Here is a 12,521-nt window from a genome sequence, read left to right as displayed (position 1 = left end):
TTCTAAGTTATTGTAAAGTAATTTACAAAAATTTCTTTTGCACAAGTTCCAAAGGTGATTGTGAGTGAGGGATGCTCGCAGGATGTAAAGCTGTAGGAGAAAGAGCCCTTGACAATGTCCTCAGTTGTGGACAACGGTGACAGGGCAGTGCTGGCACCCTCACCTGGCAGGAACTAGGGACAGCCCCATGTTCCAGTGCAGCAGGAGAGAAAGGAGAACGTAGACACATCTCTGGGGAACTCTCAACACTTCTGAGAAGGAATCTGAGAACACCTACCATTTCTGAAGTCTACCTAGGCTGAACCCAGGATAAAGGCATTTATTTTCCTCTCAAAGGTTGATGGGGCTGAGAAATCTGGATTACATTCCTACCGTTGGCAATACATTTTGCTACCTAGTTTTTATTCAATGTTGTGCCTTTCAAAGTCAATTTAAATTGGTTTCCCACAATTAAAACAAATCTAGATAGATAGATAGATAGATAGATAGATAGATAGATAGATAGATAGATAGATGACACTTGCAATGTATAAGCCACACTTCAAGGACATCAGATTTTATCTAACTTATGTGGAATTGCCATTCACAAGTTCGTGAAAGACATGGGTGGAAAAGAGTTTAGAGGGAAAGATTCAGAATGTGGTAGTGGACATGTTAAGGTTGAGATGTTAAGTAGAGATGTCAAGTAAGTAGCAGAAAATCTGAGTCTAGATTTCAGGAGAGAGAGAAACCTGGGGAAGAGATACACATTTGAGAGTCATCATGGTAAAGAGGATCTCTTTTTAGCACCATTTAATCTGATGAGGAAACACATCATCCCCATTTTACTAATTAGGAAACTAAAAGTTTAGAGAAGTGACTCACTCTGGGTCAGGGTGTAATGTCACCCTGAATTCAAACCCAGTCAGAGCCAGAATTCAAACCTAGTGCCTGTTGGAATCCAAAGACCACTTTATGCCCTTTCAAGATTACATTTTCAAATCATTTGATAAATGTATTTTTTCCTTAAGACCCTCCTGAATCATTTCCCAACGCCCCCAGTTAAACTAACGACATCCTCTGGTGTACCTTGCACCCTCCCTCTGTTGTAGCACCTACATGCTGGATGACGTTTGTCTGCTTGCCTATTATCTCCCTATTGGACTATGAGTGTCCTGAGAGCTGGGGCGAGGTCTGTTGGAGATGGTAAAAAAAGACATGACCTCCAGGTAACCCATGAGCTGGACCTGGGCAATTGGAGGTTCCCCACCTTCTCCCCTGTCCTTGAGGTATGTGTTTTGCTTTCCTTCCCTGCTCCCAGTAGCTGCTCCAGGTAAATAGCCTTGAGAATGAAATGTGATGTTGAGATTTTCTGGTCTGGGTACATGACTGAACCTAGTTAAAGGGCTTCTTTATAAACTTAAGAGTCTGTCAGGTGGCTGTGGAAATCTACTCATCTTGTGGCTGTCCAAGACAACTCTCATGTTCCCTTGCTTATTAAACCTGCCATTTTCCAACCAGGAATGGTGCATCTCTTTCTACGGTCTCTCTCTGCCCTCCACATGTGGGTTTCTGATTACACCAGGGAAACTGCCGATGAGCTTGGGAACTAACAAGGTCTTATTCATCTTTGCATCTCGAATACTAGCAGAGTGCCCAACACACAGTAAGATATTTATTAAATGCGAACCAAATGGATTTAACTGGAATTCAATTTTTCTTTAATTCTTGTATGTATTTATGCAATAATATTAGGCGAAAAGAAAAGGGAGTGGAGCTTTACACCTCACCAGATCCTAACCAAAATGTTCGATAATTTGCACAACTGCTTTTTATTCAAAAAAACAAAAACAAAAAGGAGGGGGGAATTCTTTCCATGTTTTCCATCTCTGCCCTCTACCCTGCCACATCATCATTCACCTAGTGAAGTAATTCTGTACCAGTAATACAGCTGTTTAGCTCCAAAAGGGAAAAGTAGGTAAAAAACAAAAATGTAATTGCTCTCTTCACCCTGTCATCAGGATAAAAACAATAACTGTAGGTTTGGTAAGATGAGATATTGTCTGTTTAAAAAGACGACTCTTTGGTAAACTAATTAAAAAGTTTCTAAATAAAGGCCATCTGTACCTTTTGTCTTCCTTCTTCTAAAGCAGCTTCCAGCTGTCTGGCCAATGCTGTATGTTCTGCAGATTTCTCTTCAAACTTAAGATTGCTGTGCTTAAGACATTCTTCTTGGTTTGCCAGTTTCTTTTCAAGCTCTTTATTTTCTGCATCCATCTGTTCTAATTTTCTTTTTGCAGAAAACATATATTTTAAAATTATAGTGTATAGAGAAAAATGTAACACCAATTTTAAGTCAATTTAATACTTACTGTTTAAGGTTTTCACACTTCAACTGAATAAGATAATTTTCCTCTTCCAAAGAAAGCTTTTTTAGAAGATTATGATTTCCATCAACCTAAAAGAAGGGGGGGAAAAGTTTTCTTGGTTATTTTCTTTATAAGCAACTTCCAAAGAAATCTATGTACTTTAGTGTTAGAATAATCATTAAAGAAACAAGAAGGCCTAAATATTATTACTCCTACACAGAGAGACTCAAAGAAATAATTACATTTTTAAAACATAAGTTCTTAAATTCCTGATTAAGTTTTTTTTTAAAAAAAAAACTATGCTGTCTTCATAGGAAATCATCTACTAGAAGGTTTTTTCTGAAAGATGGCAATTAAAACATTCTGAACAATGCTTTGTTGAAAAAGGGTGTTTATTTTATTAAGTAAATTTGAAGACTAAAAATCATTAATCTCCTATTGTTGCATATTTAGAGTTACTCTTACAGTTTCCTGCTTCATCTCAAGATAGTGAATGATAATTGAACATCTATGAAGTTAACTATGAGTGAAAGCTGTATTTGTGAGAAGCAAAATAAAATGAACAAATCAACCAAAGACAACTTGTTCATGCCAAGACCAAATACTCTTCCCATTGCTTCAAAAGCTATACTTATTTTAAGAAGCCTTGAAAATAATTTTTTTTCTCATAATTTAATTTATAATTTGGGTTATCTATGTAGATTTGGCATTCTCCTACAAAAATCTCTTTTCGGGAATTTAAATTTAGCAAAGTTTTATTTGCATGTTTTTTTCAAAAACAGGATGCATTTCAAAATTAAAATCCCGGTTACATTTGGAAGATAGACAGGGAGTTGTTTTTGCAAATAAATAAAAAGACTTGCTCCCTCCTTGCATATACTTCTTTGAAAGAGTAATTAATTAAAAAAATATTTGTAAGAGCTTACTCTGTGCTAGGTATTGAATTAGAAGATGGTATGTGGATTCTCTCTCCCTCTCTCTCTTCCCCTGCCCTGCTCATGAGCATACTGTCTCTCAAAATAAATTAATTAAAAAAAAAAAAAAAAAGGAGATGGCTATGTGGTGACTAACAGGGCATCGATGATCCCTGTTCTGATGGGAATAAAAAAAAAAAAATAATTGAGAATAATCCAAATGAATTTGAGGCACAATTCTAATGAAAATAAATTCTAATTTTTGTATAGTAAATTATAATAATTTAGCTTATCATGATATCAAAAAGGTATATGTAAACATAGTATTGCTCTTCTCATGCTATTACTGTGTTCTCAAATGTCTAAATACAGATTTATACAAATAAAATGAGCTATTTTAGTTACCAATTTTCCACGATAAAATACTATAAGAATAGGTTGCAAAATATTACAGCATCTGCAATAAACTGATAAATTGACTTAAATGGGAGTTAAAAAAAACAAAAAAGCAAAACACATCAACCCCTGACATGAGTGCCCTCAACTGGTGAAATCACTCCAGAGTATTCCTTTAACGTATCTAGAAGACAGCAAAATGACAGCCGGACACCTGGCCCTGAAGCTCCCTAACGGTGTGCACCTTGTCCGCACATCTCTCCCTGTAGTGCTGCACACCCTCCTGACACTCGTGAAGCCTCCGTTCCGCCGCCGTCACCGAATCGCAGACGTGCTCTAACTCCTTCAGATGAGACTCCGTCTGGCCTCTCATCTGAGTTGGAGCATTAGGGAAATAAGTGCAAGGTCACACATTCAGCATTAATGTCTTCACTACCTTACATACTATATATGCTCGTAATACAATGAGTATTTTAGGTATAATCGTTATAAACAAAATGATTCAACCAAATAAATACGAATAAACATGAACTTGGACTCTGCCAACTAAGAACATATAACTCAAAAGCGGGCTGCAATTTAGTTTGCAAAAAGTCTGTTGAGTAACTAATATAACACTGTATGTTAACTATACTGGGATTAAAATTTAAAAAGTAGTTGAAAATAAGTTTGTTGAGTAAATGCATATAATATTAGCCTGCAGGGAGAATGTTTAACGTACTGAGGAAAGCAAACTTCCTGAATCCTGTAATTTATACTCAGGCATAGTTATTACTAGTAAAGCTAGTGTGGTAGTTTTCTACTACCCAGCCATCAGTCTAAAGTAATCGTCACTCTCTGTCATTCAGTCTTGTAACTCAGATCTTTTAGTCAGAACAGCCTTGCTGCACTCATCTTCGTTCAGGTTGGTGGGGTTTACTATATATTATTTCTAGTTAGCTAATGTCATCAGTACTCAGTAGACTGTAACTTCATCCTTAGTGTTTCTATGAGCAAGTCTCCCTAATTTTATCTACATTCATCCCTTTGGCTAGTGCGGTACCTCACTGTGGCATTTTTGTGGAAATGTGACAAGAAGCAAACCTAAGAAATGCTTACATGGCTAATTAAGAAAAAATAACAAGACATATGGCATTTAGGATGTTTACAGGAAGGAAAAAACAAGAGCCAGACTCTGTCCCTGAGACAGGGAACACCTAGAGCTACCATGCATCACCTGGCACTCACAAAAGGTCAAGCAAGAACAAAGTGTACCTCTGGGTTCCCAAACATCTAAGAGCCCATGAGAAAACCATGAGAGTCAACAGTGGAAAAGGAAAAATTTCATCTTAAAAAATGACTTTTCTAGGGGCACCTGGGTGGCTCAGTCAGTTAGTGTCTGACTCTTGATTTTGGCCCAGGTCATAATCTCACATTTCATGGGTTCAAGCCCCATGTCAGGCTCTGTGCTGACAGTGCACATCCTGCTTGGGATTCTCGCTCTGTCTCTCTCTCTCTGTCCCTCCCCTCGTGTTCCCTCTCTCTCTCAAAAGTAAATAAACTTAAAAAAAAAAAAAATGAATGGAAATTTCTTAAAAAAAAAAAAAAAAAGACTTCTGGTTTAATACCAGTTAGAAGACATTGTGACCTCGTGGTATCTGAAAATTACAGGCTTCTGCCGCATCAGCCTTTTGAACAGGTTTTTTTAATAGGCTTTTTATTTACAGTGCTGCTTAGCAAAAGAGACCTTTGCAGTGGTATGTCTCATGAGAAAAAGAGACCAGAACACATAAAATGCTAGACATGCTTCTAAAAATAGGTGAAAAGTAATCGCAAGAAAGTAGTCAGTTGCATGTTAGGTGGGCTATCTTTATCTCTGTTTAACCAGCAGAATGCCCACTCTGGCTGACCTCTTTTTCACACTCATGCCTCACTCAGACATCTCGATCCCAAATGTGGGGGCAACCCAGAGATAGTCACCTTATTATACTCAGTTGGAAGTGACTGGTAACATCCCATGATCTCTCCAGCTAGGAGTCAGTGTCCTAGGACTTCCACTGCTTCCTTACCAAAACAACATGACAAGACCCAAAGAGGGATGAGGTTTCACTTAAAAAGTTAAAAATATTCACAAAAACATCCTAACTTGCCAACACTGGCCTTCCCCTCATTCTGTTGCAATGGGGTGACAACGGGAAATGATGCTGTTTTTTTAATTTATTTTTCCTCCAAATATTCTCTGCATTTAGCAGAGAATATTTACTTTGCTTTTTAGACACAAAAGATTTAGTACCAGAAACAAAAAGGTGGGATTAAAAACGAGAGATATTCAAGTTTGCATATTTATGGTTGAGGAAGCTCAGGGATTACGTGATAACCATTTTTTTTTTTTTGAGCTATGTTAAGTCTGCTCTTATATCAGAAAAATTAAACATTTATGCTGTTTTCAAAATATTAAGGAAAAAGTAAAAAAATTAAAAAAAATTCATACAAACATTTCAAGCCTGGAAGAAACATTATCTCTTTAGAAAACAAACTCCTACAGAGATTTAAGACAGATAATTCCTAGGTCTAAACTAGAGAAAACAACCACAATGAAAGAATAGGTATAGTACTCATAAAGTACAAAACATATAAATAAAATATTATTTTATTGCTTAAAACATCAAACTCACCTTCTCTAACTTTTTATTTTTGTTTTTTGTTATTAGGTTATTTTCATGTAGCAAATTTTCACATCTGCTTTTTACCATTTCAGCTGCTTCTTGCAACTTTTGTATCTGAAAATAGAGTAACATATTTTATTATTAAGACCACAATGTAAGGGCACCTGGGTGGCTCAGTCTGACTCTTTGTTTCCGGATCAGGTCATGATCTCAAGGTTCGTGAGTTTGAGCCCTGCATCAGGCTTTATGTTCATTGCATGGAGCCTACTTTGGATCTTCTGTCTCCCTCTTTCTGGCCCTCCCCTGATCATGATCTGTCTCTCAAAAATAAATAAATGTTGGGGCGCCTGGGTGGCGCAGTCGGTTAAGCGTCCGACTTCAGCCAGGTCACGATCTCGCGGTCCGTGAGTTCGAGCCCCGCGTCAGGCTCTGGGCTGATGGCTCGGAGCCTGGAGCCTGTTTCCGATTCTGTGTCTCCCTCTCTCTCTGCCCCTCCCCCGTTCATGCTCTGTCTCTCTCTGTCCCAAAAATAAATAAAAAACGTTGAAAAAAAAATAAATAAATAAATAAATAAATAAATAAATGTTAAAAAAAAAAAAAAGACTATAATGTAAAATAAAAAGCAAATCATTATTTTCCTATCAATACCCTCAGTATCTTTATCTAATGTTATTCCTGCTTTAATATAAGAATAGATCAGTGCTCTATTCCAAACTACAATCCTTTTATGACTTAGCTGTCTTTTCCCATCAATACTTCTAGTCTCTCCCCTTAAGACTGAATATTAGAGAGATCTATACTTGCAGGTCAATGAACTTTAAGGAGAACTAAAAAAAAATAATAAAAAAAAAATCTGAAGACTAAGGAGTAATTGAAATATGCTGACATGTATGTCCACATGCATATTTATTTGGGAAGAGTCAGATTTATTACAACAAAATAAAATGCGTTTTTGTTTTTTTTTTAAAAAAAAGAACATTTGATCCAAACTATACCAATTATTTTACCAATTCCATACCAATTATTTTACACTCCAAAATTTAAAAATGCTCAAAAAAAAAAAAAAAAAAGAAAATCTAAGCACTTCATACAAAGCCCAGAGCATAGAACATGCACAGTATTCTTGCTGAGGGATTAAAGCCAAACACACAGCTGGAGGATCCAGATGTCATTCTCCATAATGTGTCCCGCAGTCCACTATGGCCTCCATCTTACCTCTGGTCTGGTAAGCTCCACATGACTGCAATATATATTCTTTAAGTTTATTTTTATTTATTTTGAGAGAGAGAGAGTGCAGGGGAGGGGTAGACAGAGAGGGAGAAGGAGAGAATCCTAAGGAGGCTCCATGCTATCACCGTGCAGCTCAACGCAGGACTTGAACTCATGAACTCTGCGATCATGATTTGAGCTGAAACCAAGAGTCAGAAACTCAACCAACTGAATCACCCAGGAGCCCCATGACTACAAGATTCTAACTGGATGTCTCAACTTCATTTTCCCATCTAAACCATCCAGATGTACTTCCTTCCTACCTATCTACACAATGCCCTGCTTAAGCTTTTACCTTTAGTTCATTATTCTTTAATTAAAATGCTCTCTCATCCAGTAAAATCAAGCTCTTTATTGACTAGTCTGTTACCATTGTTCAAGGACCTGTATAAGTCCCATCTTCTCATACATATTTTCTTGAATACTACATTTCCAAAACATAAGGTTTTCTATAAATTGCCACTGAACACATGCTGTATTCCATATATATTTTCATATGTTCTTTTCCAGGTCTTTCATGTGAGTAAATCAGAATTTTACTTTTTTTATTGGGAAAGAGGGAGTGTTGAGCTTTAATGACCCTAGAAGGGAGTCATTATTCTACATCAGTACCATTACATATATAAGATGACAAATAAATATAACTAAGTGTAACAAGATTGTACCTAAGGTTTACATTACACCTACGTAATTAATTTTAGATTGACTTTTAATTTTTTTTAATGTTTATTTATTTTTGAGAGAGACAGAGCGTGAGCATGGGAGGGGCAGAGAGAGAGAGAGGGAGACACAGAATCCAAAGCAGGCTCCAGGCTTTGAGCTGTCAGCACAGAGCCCGACACAGGGCTCGAACTCACAAACTATGAGATCATGACCTGAGCCAAAGTCAGGTGCTTAACCGACTGAGCAACCCAGGTGCCCCTAGATCTACTTTTAGGAATACCCAGTATATACACAGTCAATGTATGAATCAGGAATCAGCAGAATCATCTACTTATAAAAATATACGAGGCGTTAAGAAATAGATGGGACATATATTCTATCACAAAATAATAGCTCCACCTTAATTTAGATCACTAAAAATGCAGTGTTTTAAATTGTCTACAAAATTTAACATTAAAACGAATGCAATAGTCACCTGAGTTTTATATACTTCAATAAGGGCTTTCTGTTGTTTTTCTACTTCTTGCAATTCTAAGAGTTCATTTTCAACAGAAACAACCTCATCCTTCAAAGCAGCAAGTGTAGTCTAGCAAGGAATATATAAATAGATTTTATAAATCATTAGAATTCACTTATACTCTGGTGCTACAGGGTTATAAAAACATAACTCATTTATCAACAAAGTTAATAACATAATTATCTTTATTGCATAAAATTACCATTTAAATTTAAGAAGTTTAAAAAGTTAGTAATAATGAATAACTATAACAAGACTTATGTAAGACATATATTTTTAAAACTTTTAAAATTTCCTGACAAAGAAAGACTTGGAAAATAGAAAGACCATGTTCTTTGATGGGAAGACTCAATACTAGTGACATATCAGTTTTTTTCAAAACAATAACACTTTAAGTGCAATTTCAACCAAAAATACAACAGTTGGGAGGAGGGGGAATATAACAAAATTAATTTTAAGATTCATATGGAAAAATAAATGGGAAAGACTAATACAATTCTGAAAGAAATACTAAGGTAGAGAATCTCAGTACTTACTAGATATTAGGATGTATAAAGAACTAAAATTTTTAAGTTTACTGTGTGTGTATGTGTATGTAAATATACATATACATATATATATAATATATATATATAATTTTAGAATTTAAAAGTCAATGGAAAAGACAAAGAAAAATACACCAAACTTATATTTAGTATATGATAAAGGTTGAATTTTTAAGTCAATGAGAAAAATGTGGATCACTAAATAATGGTAATAAGACAACTGTTTAATTATTAGAAAGAAAATAGATTAACTATTTAACTCCACCCAATATTATTTTTTTGTATTTATTTTTACAAAATATATTTGTATACTTACTTAAAACAAAGCTTTAAAATTCTTCACAGAAGATACAGCTAAAATTTTGATTTTAGGATAGCAAAACCCCTACTAAGCATAGATCAAAAAAAGATATCAAGCATTCTAAGGGTTTGGGATTTTACCTTCCAAGTTTACAGGTTAGCCTGGAACAGTTTCATGGATGCTAGCAAAGGATGTGAGACTCCTGGGTCAGAGACACAAAACTTCATTGCAGCAATAGCAGTAGCCAGATGCCAGATTTGCGGTAGCTTCCTAAGCCCCAGCTCCCACAGGGCAACGCAGTGAGGGTCAGATGACACTCACACCTTTCAGGGGAGGCACTACAGAGGCGCAACCCTGAGTTTAGGGAACCCAGATCTCTCATAACAGGCAGTAAGCATGTCTGCCCTTTGGTAAGGAAAACATTGCTATCTCCAAGGATGTCCATTATACAAACATCCTTGAAAAGATAGTCTGGATCTCAAGCAGTCAGTCCTTTTTACTTGTAAGATATGCAGAAATGTGACAGACTCAACAGAAGCCATAAAAGAAAAAAAATATGTATACATACATATGTGTAAATGCATCTCCCCGAACTTCATTGCCCCCTCGAAAAATTTAAGAGGCAAACAAAATGTAAAAGAGAATAACTAATTATGACAAAAGATTAATACCTGAGTTCTTACATGTTAATTAGAAAAAAGACCTAAAGGATAGTGAGTAGGTAATTCATAAAGGCAGAAATGTAAATCATCAATAAATACATGAAAAAATATATTTACTGGTCATTAAAACATACTCTGGGCACTGGATATTCTTCTATTAATGAAAAAAAGAAACAAAAAATCCCTTCCTTCATGGGGCTCACATACCCCATGTATAGAAAGACAAAAACAAGGGATAGACGAATGCAAAACGAGAACATGAAGTAAAACACACCATACACGAACTGGGGATGGGCCAGGGAGGTCTCCAGAAGGGACTTTTGAGCAAACACTGAAAGTGTGGGTCTTTGAGGGGAGGGAATTCCCATAGAGCAAGGCAACAGTGGGAGAAGCCCTGGCCAGTCAGGGAAAAACTGTAAGAAGGTCAGTGTGGCAGGAAGGGAGAAACCAAAGGGGATAGTAGAAAGATGAGGCCCGAGAAGTAATGGATAGCCAGGTGGAATAATGCTTTGCAGGTATTTATTAACCAGGTATCACTGGAGGGTTTGGGTGGAGCAGTGACATGGTGTGACTTACATTTTATGGGAACGACTCTACTGCTGCACTGTAATCTGAGTGCAGGTGCAAGGGTGGAAATAAAGAGGCGTTGGGAAGTCACTGTAACTGTGAGACATGCTGGTGGCTTAAACCAGGACAGTAGCAGTGGTGCTGGGGAGAGATGGTCAAATCCTAGATCTATCTGTAGTAGATCTGCTGACAGACGGGAAGCAGATGGGAGAGAAAGGAGTCAAGGATGACACCAGGTAAAAGAAGGGTGATTGCTGTTACCTGAGATGAGGACAACTGTAGGATGAGCTATTTGGGGGAATACAGAAGCTCTATTTTTGTTGTTGTTGTTGTTGTTGTTGATTTTCCAGAGGGGTGGGGGGGATGGGCAGAGAGAGAGGGAAAGAGAGGATCTGAAGCAGGTCCTGCACTGAAAGCAGACAGCCCGATGCAGGGCTCAAACTCACGAATTGTGAGATCATGACTTGAGTGGAAGTCTGACACGTAAGGGTTGAGCCACCCAGGTGCCCCTACAGGAAGTCTATTTTAAACATGCTAACTTTGACACACCTATTAAATACCCAAGTGGAAATTTCAAGTAGGCAGTAGAATACTTGTCTGGAATTCGGGGGCAAGGTCTAGGCTAGAGATATAAATTTGAGAGCCCCCAGGATATACCTGGTACTTAAAGCCCCAGCACTAGATGAGATCATCTATCAAATTTGGAGAGATCTCTTTTAAAATTGTCTAGTACTGGAAAAAATATAGGGACCCAATTATGATGGGTAATTTGGAAATATATAACACCAACACTAAAAATGAGCCTTCCTTTTGACCATATAATTACAATTCTATCCTAAATGTATCCTAAGAAAACAGATATGCAAAAAGACTCAAGGAAACTGTCCACATTTTTATTTATAGCAGCAAAACACTGGAAGTGGTCCAAAATCCCCAAAACTATATGCTAAAATAGTAACTTTAGTTTCAGTTATGAGATCACAAGAGATTTTTAAATGTTTCCCTTTATGTGTTTCTGTTTTTCCAACTCTTTATAATGAACAAATAGAACTTATAACCATCCAAATAAACTCTTGCAATTTCAAGAGAAGAGGTCACTGGGTCTTGAAAGCAATATCAGCTCAATTTTTTTTTTCATTTGAAACATTAAAATCTAAAATTATTCTGGTCACTAAAAGTAACAAAATACATCTAGGCAATTTTGCATTGCAAATAACATATGCCAAACACACCTAAACTTCTTTCCTTAAAACCCAGAGAATAATCAATTAAAAATACATGTTTGCAAATTATTCAAAGGATGTAAGATGTAAATTTTAACCCAATGATTTTTATACCAGGTAATTTAAAATTAATTCCATTTACCACGTGATTAAAAATTAGATTCATAATGGATGAAATATTGATTATGCTAATCCTTTCTCTCTGAAGACTATCAAGGAAATTAAGGAAATAAACATAATAAATAAAATTGTTTCCTCTTCCAAGAAAAAACATTTTAAACATTCATTCAATAAACATTGAGACCTCAGTGTATGTCACACCTTCCCTGGGCATTCTGGGCACACAAAGATGGGAGCTGAAAAAAGAGATATTCATCCTAATTGAAAAGACTGTGGGGGAAGTAGCATTTGAGCTGAACTAAGGCAGTTCTGAGATATCACCAGGAAAAATAATTGCAAACTGGAAATACA

General features: G+C 36.4%; 1 protein-coding gene across 12 annotated transcripts in view; it reads right to left on the bottom strand.

The window, feature by feature from the left end:
• Positions 1 to 12,521, bottom strand: part of ODF2L (outer dense fiber of sperm tails 2 like) — a 69,726-nt gene that overhangs the window by 35,995 nt on the left and 21,210 nt on the right. For 10 of the 12 annotated variants that reach the window (XM_058716740.1, XM_058716739.1, XM_058716736.1 and 7 more), the window contains 5 exons: positions 8,711 to 8,821; positions 6,313 to 6,417; positions 3,873 to 4,031; positions 2,352 to 2,437; positions 2,107 to 2,269 (listed from right to left, as the gene is read on the bottom strand). In XM_058716740.1, the coding sequence (XP_058572723.1) occupies positions 2,107 to 2,269; positions 2,352 to 2,437; positions 3,873 to 4,031; positions 6,313 to 6,417; positions 8,711 to 8,821 (624 nt within the window). The remainder of the gene's footprint in view (positions 1 to 2,106; positions 2,270 to 2,351; positions 2,438 to 3,872; positions 4,032 to 6,312; positions 6,418 to 8,710; positions 8,822 to 12,521) is intronic. The other 2 variants (XM_058716733.1, XM_058716738.1) reach the window with 2 other exon arrangements.

The sequence above is a fragment of the Neofelis nebulosa genome, chromosome 2, assembly GCF_028018385.1.
Source record: "Neofelis nebulosa isolate mNeoNeb1 chromosome 2, mNeoNeb1.pri, whole genome shotgun sequence".
Taxonomy (NCBI): domain Eukaryota; kingdom Metazoa; phylum Chordata; class Mammalia; order Carnivora; family Felidae; genus Neofelis; species Neofelis nebulosa.
This window is presented reverse-complemented; position numbering and strand designations above follow the sequence as displayed.